The sequence below is a fragment of the Pseudophryne corroboree genome, chromosome 5, assembly GCF_028390025.1.
Source record: "Pseudophryne corroboree isolate aPseCor3 chromosome 5, aPseCor3.hap2, whole genome shotgun sequence".
Classification (NCBI taxonomy): Eukaryota; Metazoa; Chordata; class Amphibia; order Anura; family Myobatrachidae; genus Pseudophryne; species Pseudophryne corroboree.
In genome coordinates, this window is record NC_086448.1 from 147,217,105 (window position 1) to 147,237,273 (window position 20,169).

At 46.6% G+C, this 20,169-nt stretch overlaps 1 protein-coding gene across 2 annotated transcripts in view; it reads right to left on the bottom strand.

Moving 5' to 3' along the window:
* The window catches only part of CDCA7L (cell division cycle associated 7 like), a 103,569-nt gene that overhangs the window by 44,607 nt on the left and 38,793 nt on the right, over nucleotides 1–20,169 (bottom strand). For both annotated transcript variants that reach the window (XM_063921783.1, XM_063921782.1), the window contains exons 3-4: nucleotides 10,292–10,360; nucleotides 10,022–10,207 (exon numbers count right to left, since the gene is read on the bottom strand). In XM_063921783.1, coding sequence (XP_063777853.1) covers nucleotides 10,022–10,207; nucleotides 10,292–10,360 — 255 coding nt within the window. The remainder of the gene's footprint in view (nucleotides 1–10,021; nucleotides 10,208–10,291; nucleotides 10,361–20,169) is intronic.

Consider the following 20,169-nt stretch of genomic DNA (forward strand, 5'->3'; position numbering starts at 1 on the left):
CTGGTCGGGGAAGAACACCTTTGTGAAGTTCTACAAGTTTGATACCCTGGCCAAAGAGGATACCCAGTTTGGGCAGGCGGTGCTGCAGATGTCTCCGCACATTCCCGCCCGTTCTGGAAGCTTTGGGACATCCCTATCATACTAATGTGTCCCCAATATCCCTTATGGATGCTAGAGAAAAAAGGATTTTAATACCTACCGGTAAATCCTTTTCTCGTAGTCCATAAGGGATATTAGGCGCCCGCCTCTGTGCAGTGACTTTCTGTAGGTTCTCCGTTATGTGTTACCTGTTCAGCTGTTGCTAGCCGTTGCTGACCCAGTTATGTTATGGTGTGCTGGTGTGTAAATCTCACCACACTTATTGTTATGTTCCTTCTCTCAAGTATGTCATTTCTCCTTTGGGCACTGTTTACCTATACTGCCTGTAGGAGAAGGCATAGCGGGGAGGAGCCAGCACACCCAGTTGAAGAAATATAAAGTGCACTGGCTTCTTTGGACCCGTCTATACCCCATCATACTAATCTGTCCCCAATATCCCTCATGGACTACGAGAAAAGGGTTTACTGGTAGGTATTAAAAATAAGAATTTACTTACCGATAATTCTATTTCTCGTAGTCCGTAGTGGATGCTGGGGACTCCGTCAGGACCATGGGGTTTAGCGGCTCCGCAGGAGACAGGGCACAATAATATATAAATCTCTGATAAACTAGAGACAAACATAAGGAGCGCTGGTTTAAAATTCAATTCATAAATTTAATATCAATTTAAACACACATAGTATAGTAAAAACTCAATTGAGTATCTATATAAGCTGACGCTTCAATAAGCTCATAAAAGTGCACATAACTGTATTTAAAAGTTCAAAGATAGATTCCAATCATGATCTACAGCAACAGAAATCAGCTGGTAATTGTCGGTCAAAGCTTAATTAGCAATCCAGGGTTCCTTTTATCTGCCTTTCAGTTGTAATTATGTCCTCCAAGTGCGCAGATGATTAGAGAGCATAGAATGGTTTTATGATAATTCAGATTAGACCTCTATAGCAGTTCAATTATCCGTTTAGTATAATCACACAGACAATGCAGAAGATGGAATTACCAGACCAGGCTGTCACGGAAATTTCTCCACCAAATTGCTAGTATTTTTCAAGCTGACACTGCATGGATACTTAACGGTGTTGGACCCAGCGGTCAGGATGTCCCGGGAGGGCTTGCCGGATATGGCGGTCACGGCGTTCGGTCCTCACAACTGGTAGACGCACTGAAAGGTTTGCACACGGAGGAAACGAGTGGCAGGGAACCAGGCTGACTGTAGCATACACGGTGCACAATGGAGCGTCCTCTACGCGTTTCTCCGCTCTAGTGGTAAGCGGTTTCCTCAGGAGGTTAATACAGGTGTCCATAGCAGGTATGCTTATAAAGTCCATTCAGCCAATAAGAAAGTCTCATTCGTTTGGACTACACCTGTATTTAATTGATGCACCAGCTTAATTCATTCAGAGGAAATAAACCTATCTATCTTTATAGGGAAAACTCTATCAATCGATAAAACATGCTTAAGGGAGATTACATGTATCTAAATTCTTTGTTGACACATCAATAATTGCATACAGGTATATAAATTATAGTATTCTACATAACAACATTTCCTTATTTCATTATTATTTAATTTATGGCATCACAGAGAACATAAGTATCATTTAAACAGAAAATGCCTATAGCACTCCTAATATTACTAAGAGCTTTGGTTTAAGCATAAGTCTCAATAGCTCATCAGGTAAGTTCTAGGACTCCAGCTCCCAAGGTCACAGGATCGAGCCACAGCGAGACCCACAACAAAATCAGATCACAACCTTAATTTATATAGTTATTTACTTTAGCTTTTTTAAGTAGACAATATTTCAACATTGCCAGACCTAGACTAATAAAGTTTTTTTATATATAAAAAAAAAAAATTATAAAATATATATATATATATATATATAACCAGACACCCACAAGAAAAAAGTAATAGTATTCTATAGATACATAGTCATACAATATTGGGCCATAGACTAATTTGTCATATGTTGTTCATTTCAATGTTTTCGTTCAAACCCATTGGAACAAGGGTATTGAGCGAACAGATCCAATACGCCTCTCGCTTGCAGAGGCGATTGAACCTATCGCCACCTCATGGGGTCTCTTCTATGTGCTCAATGCCCTTAATTTGTTCCAATGGGTTTGAACGAAAACATTGAAATGAACAACATATGACAAATTAGTCTATGGCCCAATATTGTATGACTATGTATCTATAGAATACTATTACTTTTTTCTTGTGGGTGTCTGGTTATATATATATATATATATATATATATATATATATATATATATATTTTATAATTTTTTTTTTTTTATATATATAAAAAAACTTTATTAGTCTAGGTCTGGCAATGTTGAAATATTGTCTACTTAAAAAAGCTAAAGTAAATAACTATATAAATTAAGGTTGTGATCTGATTTTGTTGTGGGTCTCGCTGTGGCTCGATCCTGTGACCTTGGGAGCTGGAGTCCTAGAACTTACCTGATGAGCTATTGAGACTTATGCTTAAACCAAAGCTCTTAGTAATATTAGGAGTGCTATAGGCATTTTCTGTTTAAATGATACTTATGTTCTCTGTGATGCCATAAATTAAATAATAATGAAATAAGGAAATGTTGTTATGTAGAATACTATAATTTATATACCTGTATGCAATTATTGATGTGTCAACAAAGAATTTAGATACATGTAATCTCCCTTAAGCATGTTTTATCGATTGATAGAGTTTTCCCTATAAAGATAGATAGGTTTATTTCCTCTGAATGAATTAAGCTGGTGCATCAATTAAATACAGGTGTAGTCCAAACGAATGAGACTTTCTTATTGGCTGAATGGACTTTATAAGCATACCTGCTATGGACACCTGTATTAACCTCCTGAGGAAACCGCTTACCACTAGAGCGGAGAAACGCGTAGAGGACGCTCCATTGTGCACCATGTATGCTACAGTCAGCCTGGTTCCCTGCCACTCGTTTCCTCCGTGTGCAAACCTTTCAGTGCGTCTACCAGTTGTGAGGACCGAACGCCGTGACCGCCATATCCGGCAAGCCCTCCCGGGACATCCTGACCGCTGGGTCCAACACCGTTAAGTATCCATGCAGTGTCAGCTTGAAAAATACTAGCAATTTGGTGGAGAAATTTCCGTGACAGCCTGGTCTGGTAATTCCATCTTCTGCATTGTCTGTGTGATTATACTAAACGGATAATTGAACTGCTATAGAGGTCTAATCTGAATTATCATAAAACCATTCTATGCTCTCTAATCATCTGCGCACTTGGAGGACATAATTACAACTGAAAGGCAGATAAAAGGAACCCTGGATTGCTAATTAAGCTTTGACCGACAATTACCAGCTGATTTCTGTTGCTGTAGATCATGATTGGAATCTATCTTTGAACTTTTAAATACAGTTATGTGCACTTTTATGAGCTTATTGAAGCGTCAGCTTATATAGATACTCAATTGAGTTTTTACTATACTATGTGTGTTTAAATTGATATTAAATTTATGAATTGAATTTTAAACCAGCGCTCCTTATGTTTGTCTCTAGTTTATCAGAGATTTATATATTTATCTTATCTTGACATCCAGTTGTCCCATAGGAGCTGCTATTGGAAGCTATTTATTATATGTATTGACAAAAGATAAAACCTTTTTTTTCCGTGTGTTTACAGGTAGATATATTTGCTTTTGTGCGCCCGATCAAATATTCATATACACTCAAGTAACGTTGAGTGTATATTGAAAATTATATTTGTAGGGCACAATAATAAAAGCTTTAGGATCAGGTGGTGTGCACTGGCTCCTCCCCCTATGACCCTCCTCCAAGCCTCAGTTAGGATACTGTGCCCGGACGAGCGTGCATAATAAGGAAGGATATTGAATCCCGGGTAAGACTCATACCAGCCACACCAATCACACCGTACAACCTGTGATCTGAACCCAGTTAACAGTATGATAACAACGAAGGAGCCTCTGAAAAGATGGCTCACAACAAGAATAACCCGATTTTTGTAACAATAACTATGTACAAGTATTGCAGACAATCCGCACTTGGGATGGGCGCCCAGCATCCACTACGGACTACGAGAAATAGAATTATCGGTAAGTAAATTCTTATTTTCTCTAACGTCCTAAGTGGATGCTGGGGACTCCGTCAGGACCATGGGGATTATACCAAAGCTCCCAAACGGGCGGGAGAGTGCGGATGACTCTGCAGCACCGAATGAGAGAACTCCAGGTCCTCCTCAGTCAGGGTGTGCCCCTGACCAAGAAGCAGCTCGGCAAAGTTGTAAAGCCGAGACCCCTCGGGCAGCCGCCCAAGATGAGCCCACTTCCTTGTGGAATGGGCTTTTACTGATTTTGGCTGTGGCAAGCCTGCCACAGAATGTGCAAGCTGAATTGTACTACAAATCCAGCGAGCAATCGTCTGCTTAGAAGCAGGAACACCCATCTTGTTGGGTGCATACAGGCTAAACAGCGAGTCAGATTTTCTGACTCCAGTCGTCCTGGAAACATATATTTTCAGGGCCCTGACAACGTCAAGTAACTTGGAGTCCTCCAAGTCCCTAGTAGCCGCAGGTACCACAATAGGTTGGTTCATGTGAAAAACAGAAAACACCTTAAGGAGAAATTGAGGACGAGTCCTCAATTCTGCCCTGTCAGAATGAAAAATTAAGTAAGGGCTTTTATATGATAAAGCCGCCCATTCTGACACACGCCTGGCTGAAGCCAGGGCTAATAGAATCTTCACCTTCCATGTGAAATATTTTAATTCCACAGTGGTGAGTGGATCAAACCAATGTGACTTTAGGAAACTCAAAACAACATTGAGATCCCAAGGTGCCACTGGGGGCACAAAAGGAGGCTGTATATGCAGTACCCCTTTTACAAACGTCTGAACTTCAGGCACTGAAGCCAGTTCTTTCTGGAAGAAATTTGACAGGATCGAAATTTGAACCTTAATGGACCCTAATTTTAGGCCCATAGATAGTCCTGTTTTCAGGAAATGTAGGAAACGACCCAGTTGGAATTCCTCTGTAGGGAACTTCTTGGCCTCACACCACGCAACATGTTTTCGCCAAATGCGGTGAAAATGTTTTGCGGTTACATCCTTCCTGGCTTCGACCAGGGTAGGGATGACTTCATCTGGAATGCCCTTTCAGGATCCGGCGTTCAACTGCCATGCCGTCAAACGCAGCCGCGGTAAGTCTTGGAACAGACAAGGCCCCTGCTGGAGCAGGTCCTTTCTTAAAGGTAGAGGCCACGGTTCTTCCGTGAGCATCTCTTGAAGTTCCGGTTACCAAGTCCTTCTTGACCCATCCGGAACCACGAGTATCGTTCTTACTCATCTCCTTCTTATGATTCTCAGTACTTTTGGTATGAGATGCATAGGAGGGAACACATACCCTGACTGGTACACCCACAGTGTTACCAGAGCGTCCACCGCTATTGCCTGAGGGTCCCTTGACCTGGCGCAATATTTGTCTAGTTTTTTGTTCAGGCGGGACGCCATCATGTCCACCTTTGGTTTTTCCCAACGGTTTACAATCATGTGGAAGACTTCCCGCTGAAGTCCCTACTCTCCCGGGTGGAGGTTATGCCTGCTGAGGAAGTTTGCTTCCCAGTTTTCCACTCCCGGAATTAACACTGCTGAGAGTGTTATCACATGATTTTTCGCCCAGCGAAGAATCCTTGCAGTTTCTGCCATTTCCCTCCTGCTTCATGTGCCGCCCTGTCTGTTTACGTGGGCGACTGCCGTGATGTTGTCCCACTGGATCAATACCGGCTGACCTTGAAGCAGAGGTCTTGCTAAGCTTAGAGCCTTGTAAATTGCCCTTAGCTCCAGTATATTTATGTGGAGAGAAGTCTCCAGACTTGATCACACTCCCTGGAAATTTTTTCCTTGTGTGACTGCTCCCCAGCCACTCAGGCTGGCATCCGTGGTCACCAGGACCCAGTCCTGAATGTCGAATCTGCGGCCCTTTCATAGATGAGCACTCTGCAGCCACCGCAGAAGAAAACACCCTTGTCCTTGGAGACAGGGTTATCCGCTGATGCATCTGAAGATGCGATCCTGGCTATTTTCCCAGCAGATTCCACTGAAAGGTTCTTGCGTGAAATCTACCGAATGGGATCGCTTTGTAAGAAACCACCATTTTTCACAGGACCTTTGTGCAATGATGCACTGATACTTTTCCTGGTTTTAGGAGGTTCCTGACTAGCTCGGATAACTCCCTGGTCTTCTTCTCCGGGAGAAAACATCCTTTTCTGGACTGTGTCCAGAATCATTCCTAGGAACATTAGACGTGTCGTCGGAAAAAGATGCGATTTTGGAATATTTAGAATCCACTCGTGCTGTCGTAGAACTACTTGAGATAGTGCTACTCCGACCGCCAACTGTTCTCTGGACCTTGCCCTTATCAGGAAAGCGTCCATATTTCTTTTAGGAAGAATCATCATTTCGGCCATTACCATGGTAAAGACCCGGGGTGCCGTGGACAATCCAAACGGCAGCGTCTGAACTGATAGTGACAGTTCTGTACCACGAACCTGAGATACCCTTGGTGAGAAGGGCAAAATTTGGACATGTAGGTAAGCGTCCCTGATATCCAGTGACACCATATCGTCCTGGTTCGCTATCACTGCTCTGAGTGACTCCATCTTGATTTGAACCCTTGTATGTAATTGTTCAAATCTTTTAGATCTCACCGAGCCGTTTGGCTTCAGTACCACAATATAGTGTGGAATAATACCCCTTCCCTTGTTGTAGGAGGGGTACTTTGATTATCACCTGCTGGGAATACAGCCTGTGAATTTTTTTCCAATACTGCCTCCCTGTCGGAGGGAGACGTTGGTAAAGCAGACTTCAGGAACTTGTGAGGGGAAGACGTCTCAAATTTCCAATGTACACCTGGGATACTACGTGTAGGATCCAGGAGTCCACTTGCGAGTGAGCCCACTGCGTGCTGAAACTCTTGAGATGACCCCCCACCGCACCTGAGTCCGCTTGTATGGCCCCAGCGTCATGCTGCGGACTTGGCAGAAGCTGTGGAGGACTTCTGTTCCTGGAAATGGGCTGCCTGCTGCAGTCTTCTTCCCTTTCCTCTAACCCTGGGCAGATATGACTGGCCTTTTGCCCGCCTGCCTTTATGGGTACGAAAGGACTGAGACTGAAAAGACTGTGTCCTTTTCTGCTGAGATGTGACTTGGGGTAACAAAAGTGGATTTTCCAGCTGTTGCCATGGCCACCAGGTCCGATGGACCGCCCCTTTATACGGCAATACTTCCATGTGCCGTCTGGAATCTGCATCACCTGACCACTGTCGTGTCTATAAACATCGTCTGGCAGATATGGACATCACATCTACTCTTGATGCCAGAATGCAAATATCCCTCTGCGCATCTCGCATATATAGAAATGCATCCTTAAAATGCTCTATAGTCAATAAAATATTGTTCCTGTCAAGGGTATCAATATTTTCAGTCAGGAAATCCGACCACTCCCCCCCAGCGCTGCACATCCAGGCTGAGGCGATTGCTGGTCGTAGTATAACACCAGTATGTGTGTATATACTTTTTAGGATATTTTTCAGCTTCCTATCAGCTGGCTCTTTGAGGGCGGCCGTATATCTGGAGACAGTAACGCCACTTGTTTTTATAAGCGTGTGAGCGCCTTATCCACCCTAAGGTGTGTTTCCCAACTCGCCCTCACTTCTGGCGGGAAAGGGTATACCTCCAATAATTTTCTATCGGAGGAAACCCACGTATCATCACACACTTTAATTTATCTGATTCAGGAAAAACTACAAGTAGATTATTCCCACCCTACATAATACCCTTATTTGTGGTACTTGTAGTATCAGAAATATGTAACACCTCCTTCATTGCCCTTAACATGTAACGTGTGGCCCTAAAGGAAAATACGTTTGTTTCTTCACCGTCGACACTGAAGTCAGTGTCCGTATCTGTGTCGACCAACTGAGGTAAATGGGCGTTTTTACAAGCCCCTGACGGTGTCTGAGACGCCTGGACAGGTACTAATTTGTTTGCCGGCCGTCTCATGTCGTCAACCGACCTTGCATCGTGTTGACATTATCACGTAATTCCTAAATAAGCCATCCATTCCGGTGTCGACTCCCTAGAGAGAGTGACATCACCAATACAGGCAATTTGCTCCGCCTCCTCACCAACATCGTCCTCCTACATGTCGACACACACGTACCGACACACAGCACACACACAGGGAATGCTCTGATAGAGGACAGGACCCCACTAGCCCTTTGGGGAGACAGAGGGAGAGTTTGCCAGCACACACCAAAAACGCTATAATTATACAGGGACAACCCCTTATACAAGTGTTTTCCCTTATAGCATTTTCACATATGTAATCATATCGCCAAATAAGTGCCCCCCCTCTCTGTTTTAACCCTGTTTCTGTAGTGCAGTGCAGGGGAGAGCCTGGGAGCCTTCCTCACAGCAGAGCTGAGCAGGAAAATGGCGCCGTGTGCTGAGGAGAATAGGCCCCGCCCCCTAAAACGGCAGGCTCTTCTCCCGGAGTTTGTGAGATCTGGCAGGGGTTAAATACATCCATATAGCCTCAAGGGCTATATGTGATGTATTTTAGCCATAAAAAAGGTATAATACATTGCTGCCCAGGGCGCCCCCCCCAGCGCCCTGCACCCTCAGTGACCGCTGGTATGAAGTGTGCTGACAACAATGGCGCACAGCTGCAGTGCTGTGCGCTACCTTATGAAGACTGAAAGTCTTCTGCCGCCTGTTTCTGGACCTCTTCAACTTCGGCATCTGCAAGGGGGGTCGGCGGCACGGCTCCGGGACGAACCCCAGGGTGAGACCTGTGTTCCGACTCCCTCTGGAGCTAATGGTGTCCAGTAGCCTAAGAAGCAAATCCATCCTGCACGCAGGTGAGTTTACTTCTCTCCCCTAAGTCCCTCGTAGCAGTGAGCCTGTTGCCAGCAGGACTCACTGAAAATAAAAAACCTAACTTAAACTTTTATTCTAAGCAGCTCAGGAGAGCCACCTAGATTGCACCCTTCTCGGCCGGGCACAAAAATCTAACTGAGGCTTGGAGGAGGGTCATAGGGGGAGGAGCCAGTGCACACCACCTGATCCTAAAGCTTTTATTATTGTGCCCTGTCTCCTGCGGAGCCGCTAAACCCCATGGTCCTGACGGAGTCCCCAGCATCCACTTAGGACGTTAGAGAAATTAGAGATGAGCGGATTCGGTTTTACTCGGTTCTCAAAACCGAATCTTATTGGCTATCCAAAACACGTGACATCCGTGAGCCAATAAGATGTCGTTTTGAGAACCGAGTAAAACGAATCCGCTCATCTCTAATTAAAATCCTATTTTTTGGGGGGTGGTTGGGTGGGTTTCCCATTGGTAGAAATACACTTTCCCATATAAAGCTTTTCTGCAGGCTGCAAAAGGGTCCCTTTTTTATACTGTGAATGCAGGGGTGTGGGTCCCAGCACCTCCTAAGTACATGGAACTTTGCCCTCTCCCTCCTATTCTCATTTAAATATTTGGACCAACGTGAAAATCTAAATTGTTTATGTGGGTATAAAGTGAGAGAATGAGGGAACCTAACTAATATATAATAATCACGCTGAAGTTTTGCAACCCTGCAGAAGTCACCATTTTGCCATACAAACTATTTACAACGTGCCCATCTGTCTGCAATAGTAGGTAACTACGTGAACAGTAAGGAGGGATACAGCCCTGTATCGCAGGATTCTGAGTATACGGTGCCCACCGCCACTGCTGCATCATTTGGTGCAGGCTGTACAGTACAAATTGTCTGTGTAAAAAAACTTTACCCTAGCACCTGAAAATGTACGCAAAGTAAATACCTTATATAAGGTTTTGTCATCTAAACAATGGAATGAATGAGCTTTATATAAAGGACACTTACATCACTTAAAGTGCGCTTCAGGAAGGCTCTCTTCCCATACTTCTGGAGATGTTCTGCAAACTGCATCGCCGATGCCGTAAACGTTTCCAATGCAAAATTCTCTGGTGGCCGGGCACTCCTTGTTGGATTAGTGCGCCTTTCAATTGGGCCCTCAGAAAACGTTCTTCGGCTTGTTTTTTTCTGCTTCTGAATAAAGAAAATAACCACATCCATCATCTTACCTTATTTCAACGCTAAAAACATAATGGACCTATCTGCTGAAGAACTTACAGAGGGAGTAGTAGTTTTCATTGGAAACAGCTCCGGCACAGAGTTCAGCTCTGCAAGAAGCTGGGCCAGCTGAAATACAAATGTGAGCGAGGTTAAGGTTATGCACAACGAGTTTTTGCAAGTCTCTGCACTACCTGTAACTGCAAGAAGCCTGTCTTATAGCATACGCAAAGGAGGTAAGGCCGCTGCTATGGTGACCATAGGTACTCCAGCAGACCGGTTGTTGGCTGGACACGCATTTATCACAATGTAGTCTATCAGTTTATTAGGAACTAATGACATCATGTATGCACGAGGCACTGTGAATTAATAGTCTGAAAATTGGTTCCACCCCTAACATGGCCACCTCGCTGTGTAGTTTTAAGAAAATAAGAATTTACTCACCGGTAATTCTATTTCTCGTAGTCCGTAGTGGATGCTGGGAACTCCGTAAGGACCATGGGGACTAGACGGGCTCTCTATAAGAAAGATTTGGTACTATCTGGTGTGCACTGGCTCCTCCCTCTATGCCCCTCCTCCAGACCTCAGTTAGGATACTGTGCCCGGAAGAGCTGACACAATAAGGAAGGATTTTGAATCCCGGGTAAGACTCATACCAGCCACACCAATCACACCGTATAACTCGTGATATTATACCCAGTTAACAGTATGAAATATAACTGAGCCTCTCAACAGATGGCTCAACAATAACCCTTTAGTTAGGCAATAACTATATACAAGTATTGCAGACAATCCGCACTTGGGATGGGCGCCCAGCATCCACTACGGACTACGAGAAATAGAATTACCGGTGAGTAAATTCTTATTTTCTCTGACGTCCTAGTGGATGCTGGGGACTCCGTAAGGACCATGGGGATTATACCAAAGCTCCCAAACGGGCGGGAGAGTGCGGATGACTCTGCAGCACCGAATGAGAGAACTCCAGGTCCTCCTCAGCCAGGGTATCAAATTTGTAGAATTTAGCAAACGTGTTTGCCCCTGACCAAGTTGCAGCTCGGCAAAGTTGTAAAGCCGAGACCCCTCGGGCAGCCGCCCAAGATGAGCCCACCTTCCTCGTGGAATGGGCTTTCACTGATTTAGGATGCGGCAATCCAGCCGCAGAATGCGCCAGCTGAATTGTGCTACAAATCCAGCGAGCAATAGTCTGCTTAGAAGCAGGAGCACCTATTTTGTTGGGTGCATACAGGATAAAAAGAGAGTCAGTTTTCCTGACTCCAGCCGTCCTGGAAACATAAATTTTCAAGGCCCTGACTACGTCCAGTAACTTGGAATCCTCCAAGTCCCTAGTAGCCGCAGGCACCACAATAGGTTGGTTCAAGTGAAAAGCTGATACCACCTTAGGGAGAAACTGGGGACGAGTCCTCAATTCTGCCCTATCCATATGGAAAATCAGATAAGGGCTTTTACATGACAAAGCCGCCAATTCTGACACACGCCTGGCCGAAGCCAAGGCCAATAACATGACCACTTTCCACGTGAGATATTTCAGATCCACGGTTTTAAGTGGTTCAAACCAATGTGATTTTAGGAAACTCAACACCACATTGAGATCCCAAGGTGCCACAGGAGGCACAAAAGGGGGCTGAATATGAAGCACTCCCTTTACAAAAGTCTGAACTTCAGGCAGTGAAGCCAGTTCTTTCTGGAAGAAAATCGACAGAGCCGAAATCTGGACCTTAATGGAACCCAATTTTAGGCCCATAGTCACTCCCGACTGTAGGAAGTGCAGAAAACAACCCAGCTGAAATTCCTCTGTAGGGGCCTTCCTGGCCTCACACCACGCAACATATTTTCGCCAAATACGGTGACAATGGTTTGCGGTTACTTCTTTCCTGGCTTTTATCAGCGTAGGAATGACTTCCTCCGGAATGCCCTTTTCCTTTAGGATCCGGAATTCAACCGCCATGCCGTCAAACGCAGCCGCGGTAAGTCTTGGAACAGACAGGGCCCCTGCTGTAGCAGATCCTGTCTGAGCGGTAGAGGCCATGGGTCCTCTGATATCATTTCTTCAAGTTCTGGGTACCAAGCTCTTCTTGGCCAATCCGGAACCACGAGTATCGTTCTTACTCCTCGCCTTCTTATTATTCTCAGTACCTTTGGTATGAGAGGCAGAGGAGGGAACACATAAACCGACTGGTACACCCACGGTGTCACTAGAGCGTCCACAGCTATCGCCTGAGGGTCCCTTGACCTGGCGCAATATCTCTTTAGCTTTTTGTTGAGGCGGGACGCCATCATGTCCACCTGTGGCCTTTCCCAACGGTTTACCAACAGTAGGAAGACTTCTGGATGAAGTCCCCACTCTCCCGGGTGTAGGTCGTGTCTGCTGAGGAAGTCTGCTTCCCAGTTGTCCACTCCCGGAATGAACACTGCTGACAGTGCTAGTACGTGATTTTCCGCCCATCGGAGAATCCTTGTGGCTTCTGCCATCGCCATCCTGCTTCTTGTGCCGCCCTGTCGGTTTACATGGGCGACTGCCGTGATGTTGTCTGATTGGATCAGAACCGGCTGGTTTTGAAGCAGGGGCCTTGCCTGACTTAGGGCATTGTAAATGACCCTCAGTTCCAGAATATTTATGTGTAGGGACGACTCCTGACTTGACCAAAGTCCCTGGAAATTTCTTCCCTGTGTGACTGCGCCCCAGCCTCGAAGGCTGGCATCCGTGGTCACCAGGACCCAGTCCTGTATGCCAAATCTGCGGCCCTCTAGAAGATGAGCACTCTGCAGCCACCACAGTAGAGACACCCTGGTCCTTGGAGACAGGGTTATCAGTTGATGCATCTGAAGATGCGATCCCGACCACTTGTCCAAGAGGTCCCACTGGAAGGTCCTTGCATGGAACCTGCCGAATGGAATTGCTTCGTATGAAGCCACCATTTTTCCCAGGACTCGTGTGCAGTGATGCACCGATACCCATTTTGGTTTTAGGAGGTCTCTGACTAGAGATGACAGCTCCTTGGCTTTCTCCTGCGGGAGAAACACTTTTTTCTGTTCTGTGTCCAGAATCATCCCCAGGAACAGTAAGCGTGTGGAAGGAACCAGTTGTGACTTTGGAATGTTTAGAATCCAGCCATGCTGTTGTAGCACTTCCCGAGATAGTGCTACTCCGACCAGTAACTGCTCCCTGGACCTCGCCTTTATTAGGAGATCGTCCAAGTACGGGATAATTAAAACTCCCTTTTTTCGAAGGAGTATCATCATTTCTGCCATTACCTTGGTAAACACCCTCGGTGCCGTGGACAGTCCAAACGGTAGTGTCTGGAATTGGTAATGGCAATCCTGTACCACAAATCTGAGGTACTCCTGGTGAGGAAGGTAAATGGGGACATGCAGGTAAGCATCCTTGATGTCCAGGGATACCATGTAATCCCCCTCGTCCAGGCTTGCAATAACCGCCCTGAGCGATTCCATCTTGAACTTGAATTTTTTTATGTATGTGTTCAAGGATTTCAAATTTAAAATGGGTCTCACCGAACCGTCCGGTTTCGGTACCACAAACAGTGTGGAATAGTAACCCCGTCCTTGTTGAAGTAGGGGTACCTTGACTATCACCTGCTGGGAATACAGCTTGTGAATTGCCTCTAGCACAGCCTCCCTGCCCGAGGGAGTTGTCGGTAAGGCCGATTTGAGGAAACGGCGGGGGGGGAGGCGCCTCGAATTCCAGCTTGTACCCCTGAGATACTACTTGAAGGATCCAGGGATCCACCCGTGAGCGAACCCACTGATCGCTGAAATTTTTGAGGCGACCCCCCACCGTACCTGGCTCCGCCTGTGGAGCCCCACCGTCATGCGGCGGATTTGGAAGAAGCGGGGGGAGGACTTTTGTTCCTGGGAACCTGCTGTGTGTTGCAGCTTTTTTCCCCTTCCTCTAGACAGAAAGGACCCGCCTTTTCCCCGCCTGTTTTTCTGGAGTCGATAGGACTGTACCTGATAATACGGCGCTTTCTTAGGCTGTGAGGGGACATGGGGCAAAAATGCTGACTTCCCAGCTGTTGCTGCGGAAACAAGGTCTGAGAGACCATCCCCGAATAACTCCTCACCCTTATAAGGCAAAACTTCCATGTGCCTTTTAGAATCTGCATCCCCTGTCCACTGCCGAGTCCATAAGCCTCTCCTAGCAGAAATGGACAATGCACTTATTCTAGATGCCAGCCGGCAGATCTCCCTCTGTGCATCTCTCATGTATAAGACTGAGTCTTTTATATGCTCTACGGTTAGCAATATAGTGTCCCTGTCTAGGGTGTCAATATTTTCCGACAGGGAATCTGACCAAGCAGCAGCAGCACTGCACATCCACGCTGAAGCAATAGCTGGTCTCAGTATAACACCAGTGTGTGTATATATAAACTTTAGGATAGCCTCCTGCTTTCTATCAGCAGGTTCCTTTAGGGCGGCCGTATCCGGAGACGGTAGTGCCACCTTTTTAGACAAACGTGTGAGCGCTTTATCCACCCTATGGGGAGTTTCCCAACGTGACCTATCCTCTGGCGAGAAAGGGAACGCCATTAGTAATTTTTTTGAAATCACCAATTTTTTATCGGGGAAAGCCCACGCTTCTTCACACACTTCATTTAATTCTTCAGATGGGGGAAAAAATAAGAATTTACTTACCGATAATTCTATTTCTCATAGTCCGTAGTGGATGCTGGGACTCCGTCAGGACCATGGGGAATAGCGGGCTCCGCAGGAGACAGGGCACATCTAAATAAAGCTTTTAGGATCACATGGTGCGTACTGGCTCCTCCCCCTATGACCCTCCTCCAAGCCTCAGTTAGGTACTGTGCCCGGACGAGCGTACACAATAAGGAAGGATCTTGAATCCCGGGTAAGACTCATACCAGCCACACCAATCACACCGTACAACTTGTGATCTGAACCCAGTTAACAGCATGATAACAGAATGAGCCTCTGAAAAGATGGCTCACAACAACAATAACCCGATTTTTGTAACAATAACTATGTACAAGTAATGCAGACAATCCGCACTTGGGATGGGCGCCCAGCATCCACTACGGACTATGAGAAATAGAATTATCGGTAAGTAAATTCTTATTTTCTCTAACGTCCTAGTGGATGCTGGGACTCCGTCAGGACCATGGGGATTATACCAAAGCTCCCAAACGGGCGGGAGAGTGCGGATGACTCTGCAGCACCGAATGAGAGAACTCCAGGTCCTCCTTAGCCAGAGTATCAAATTTGTAAAATTTTACAAACGTGTTCTCCCCTGACCACGTAGCTGCTCGGCAAAGTTGTAATGCCGAGACCCCTCGGGCAGCCGCCCAAGATGAGCCCACTTTCCTTGTGGAGTGGGCCTTTACAGATTTAGGCTGTGGCAGGCCTGCCACAGAATGTGCAAGTTGGATTGTGCTACAGATCCAACGTGCAATCGTCTGTTTAGACGCAGGAGCACCCATCTTGTTGGGTGCATACAATATAAACAACGAGTCAGATTTTCTGACTCCAGCTGTCCTTGAAATATACATTTTTAATGCTCTGACAACGTCCAGTAACTTGGAGTCCTCCAAGTCGCTAGTAGCCGCAGGCACCACAATAGGCTGGTTCAAGTGAAAAGCCGAAACCACCTTAGGGAGAAAATGAGGACGTGTCCGCAGTTCTGCCCTGTCCGAATGGAAAATCAGATATGGGCTTTTGTATGATAAAGCCGCCAACTCTGAAACTCTCCTGGCTGAAGCCAGGGCCAATAGCATGGTTACCTTCCATGTAAGGTATTTTAAATCTACCGATTTTAGAGGCTCAAACCAATGAGATTTGAGAAAATTCAAAACTACGTTAAAATCCCACGGTGCCACTGGAGGCACTATTGGGGGTTGTATATGTAGTACACCTTTGACAAAAGTTTGTACTTCAGGCACTGATGCCAATTCCTTCTGGAAGAAGATTGATAAGGCCGAAATTTGAACTTTAATGGACCCCAATTTTAGGCCCATAGACAATCCTGCTTGCAGGAAATGTAAGAATCGACCCAATTGAAATTCTTCCGTTGGAGCCTTCTTGGCCTCACACCACGCAACATATTTTCGCCAAATGCGGTGATAATGTTGTACAGTCACTTCCTTTCTAGCCTTAATCAAGGTAGGAATAACTTCCTCTGGAATGCCCTTTTCTTTTAGAATCCGGCGTTCAACCGCCTTGCCGTCAAACGCAGACGCGGTAAGTCTTGGAACATACAAGGTCCCTGCTGAAGCAGATCCCTTCTTAGAGGTAGAGGCCATGGATCCTCCGTGAGCATCTCTTGAAGTTCCGGATACCAAGTTCTTCTTGGCCAGTCCGGAGCCACCAGTATTGTTCTTACTCCTCTTTTCCGTATAATTCTCAGTACCTTTGGTATGAGAGGCAGAGGAGGGAACACATACACTGACTGGTACACCCACGGTGTTACCAGAGCGTCCACAGCTATTGCCTGAGGGTCTCTTGACCTGGCGCAATATCTGTCCAATTTTTTGTTGAGGCGAGACGCCATCATGTCCACCTTTGGTCTTTCCCAACGGTTCACAATCATGTGGAAGACTTCTGGATGAAGTCCCCACTCTCCCGGGTGAAGGTCGTGTCTGCTGAGGAAGTCTGCTTCCCAGTTGTCCACTCCCGGGATGAACACTGCTGACAGTGCTATGACATGATTCTCCGCCCAGCGCAGAATCCTTGCAGCTTCTGTCATTGCTCTTCTGCTTCTCGTGCCGCCTTGTCGGTTTACGTGGGCGACTGCCGTGATGTTGTCCGACTGGATCAACACCGGCTGACCCTGAAGCAGCGATTTTGCCAGGCTTAGAGCATTGTAGATCGCTCTTAGCTCCAGTATATTTATGTGAAGGGACGTCTCCAGGTTTGACCACACGCCCTGGAAGTTTCTTCCCTGTGTGACTGCTCCCCAGCCTCGTAGGCTGGCATCCGTAGTCACCAGGACCCAGTCCTGTATGCCGAATCTGCGGCCCTCTAACAGATGGGCACTCTGCAACCACCACAGGAGAGACAACCTTGTTCTTGGTGACAGTGTTATCCGCTGATGCATGTGCAGATGCGATCCGGACCATTTGTCCAGCAGATCCCACTGAAATGTCCGTGCATGGAATCTGCCGAATGGAATCGCTTCGTAAGAAGCCACCATCTTTCCCAGGACTCTTGTGCATTGATGTACTGACACAGTTCCTGGTTTTAGGAGGTTCCTGACAAGTTCGGATAACTCCCTTGCTTTCTCCTCCGGGAGAAACACCTTTTTCTGAACCATGTCCAGAATCATTCCCAGGAACAGCAGACGAGTTGTCGGGGTCAATTGAGATTTTGGAAGATTCAGAATCCACCCGTGTTGCTGAAGCACTACCTGGGTTAGTGCTACACCGACTTCCAGCTGTTCTCTGGACTTTGCCCTTATCAGGAGATCGTCCAAGTAAGGGATAATTAATACGCCTTTTCTTCGTAGAAGAACCATCATTTCGGTCATTACCTTGGTAAAGACCCGAGGGGCCGTGGACAAACCAAACGGCAGCGTTTGAAACTGATAATGACAGTCTTGTATCACGAACCTGAGATACCCTTGGTGTGAGGGGTAAATTGGGACATGCAGATAAGCATCTTTTATGTCCAGGGACACCATGAAGTCCCCTTCTTCCAGATTCGCTATCACTGCTCTGAGTGACTCCATCTTGAACTTGAATTTCTGTATGTACAGGTTCAAGGATTTCAGGTTTAGAATAGGTCTTACCGAACCGTCCGGCTTCGGTACCACAAATAGTGTGGAATAATACCCCTTTCCCTGTTGTAGGAGGGGTACCTTGACTATCACCTGCTGAGAATACAGCTTGTGAATGGCTTCCAAAACCGACGTCCTTTCTGAGGGAGACGTTGGTAAAGCAGACTTTAGGAACCGGTGAGGGGGAGACCTTTCGAACTCCAACATGTAACCCTGAGATATTATCTGCAGGATCCACTTGTGAGCGAGCCCAGTGATTGCTGAAAATCTTGAGTCGACCCCCCACCGCTCCTGAGTCCGCTTGTAAAGCCCCAGCGTCATGCTGATGGCTTTGTAGAACCCGGGGCGGGCTTCTGGTCCTGGGCAGGGGCTGCTTGCTGCCCTCTCTTACCCTTTCCTCTGCCTCGCGGCAGATAAGACTGTCCTTTTGGTCGCTTGTTTTTATAGGAGCGAAAGGACTGCGGCTGAAAAGACGGTGTCTTTTTCTGTTGGGAGGGGGTCTGAGGTAAAAAAGTGGATTTGCCGGCAGTTGCCGTGGCCACCAGGTCCGAAAGACCGACCCCAAATAATTCCTCTCCTTTATATGGCAATACTTCCATATGCCTTTTGGAATCCGCATCACCTGACCACTGTCGCGTCCATAAACTTCTTCTGGCAGATATGGACATCGCGCTTACTCTTGATGCTAGAGTACAAATATCCCTCTGAGCATCTCGCATATAAAGAAAAGCATCCTTTAATTGCTCTAGAGTCAATAAAATACTGTCCCTATCCAGGGTATCAATATTTTCAGTCAGAGAATCCAACCACACTACCCCAGCACTGCACATCCAGGCTGAGGCTATTGCCGGTCGCAGTATAACACCAGTATGTGTGTATATACTCTTCAGTGTAGTTTCCAGCCTCCTATCTGCTGGATCCTTGAGGGCGGCCGTATCAGGAGACGGCAACGCCACTTGCTTTGATAAACGTGTGAGCGCCTTATCCACCCTAGGGGGTGTTTCCCAGCGCGCCCTAACCTCTGGTGGGAAAGGGTATAATGCCAATAACTTCTTGGAAATTAGCAGTTTTCTATCTGGGTTAACCCACGCTTCGTCACACACGTCATTCAATTCCTCTGATTCTGGAAAAGCTACAGGTAGTTTTTTCACCCCCCACATAATACCCCTTTTTGAGGTACCAGCAGTATCAGAGATCTGCAAAGCCTCCTTCATTGCCGTGATCATATAACGTGTGGCCCTATTGGAAAATACGTTTGTTTCTTCACCGTCGACACTAGATTCATCTGTGTCGGTACCCGTGTCGACTGACTGAGGTAAGGGACGTTTTACAGCCCCTGACGGTGTCTGAGACGCCTGAGCCGGTACTAACTGGTTTTCCGGCCGTCTCATTTCGTCAACTGACTTTTGTAATGTGCTAACATTATCACGTAATTCCATAACTAAAGCCATCCATTCCGGTGTCGACTCCCTAGGGGGTGACATCACCATTACCGGCAATTGCTCTGCCTCCACACCAACATCGTCCTCATACATGTCGACACACACGTACCGACACACAGCAGCCACACAGGGAATGCTCTAATCGAAGACAGGACCCTCTTAGCCCTTTGGGGAGACAGAGGGAGAGTTTGCCAGCACACACCAAAAGCGCTATAAATGTATATAAACAACCCTAGAAGGTGTTGTTTTTGATATAAGCGCTTTTAATATATCAATATCGCCAAATTATGCCCCCCTTCTCTTTGTTACCCTGTTTCTGTAGTGCAGTGCAGGGGAGAGTCCTGGGAGCCTTCCTCACCAGCGGAGCTGAGCAGGAAAATGGCGCTGAGTGCTGAGGAGAATAAGCTCCGCCCCTTTTTCGGCTGGCTTTTCTCCCGGGTTTTAAGAAAACTGGCCTGGGTTAAATACATACATATAGCCTTAATGGCTATATGTGATGTATTTATTTTGCCACTAAAGGTATTTAATATTGCTGCCCAGGGCGCCCCCAGCAGCGCCCTGCACCCTCCGTGACTGAATCAGTGAGACATGTAGCAACAATGGCGCACAGCTGCAGTGCTGTGCGCTACCTTCATGAAGACTGAGGAGTCTTCTGCCGCCTGCTTTCCGGACCTCCGTCTTCAGCGTCTGTAAGGGGGATCGGCGGCGCGGCTCCGGGACGAACCCCAGGA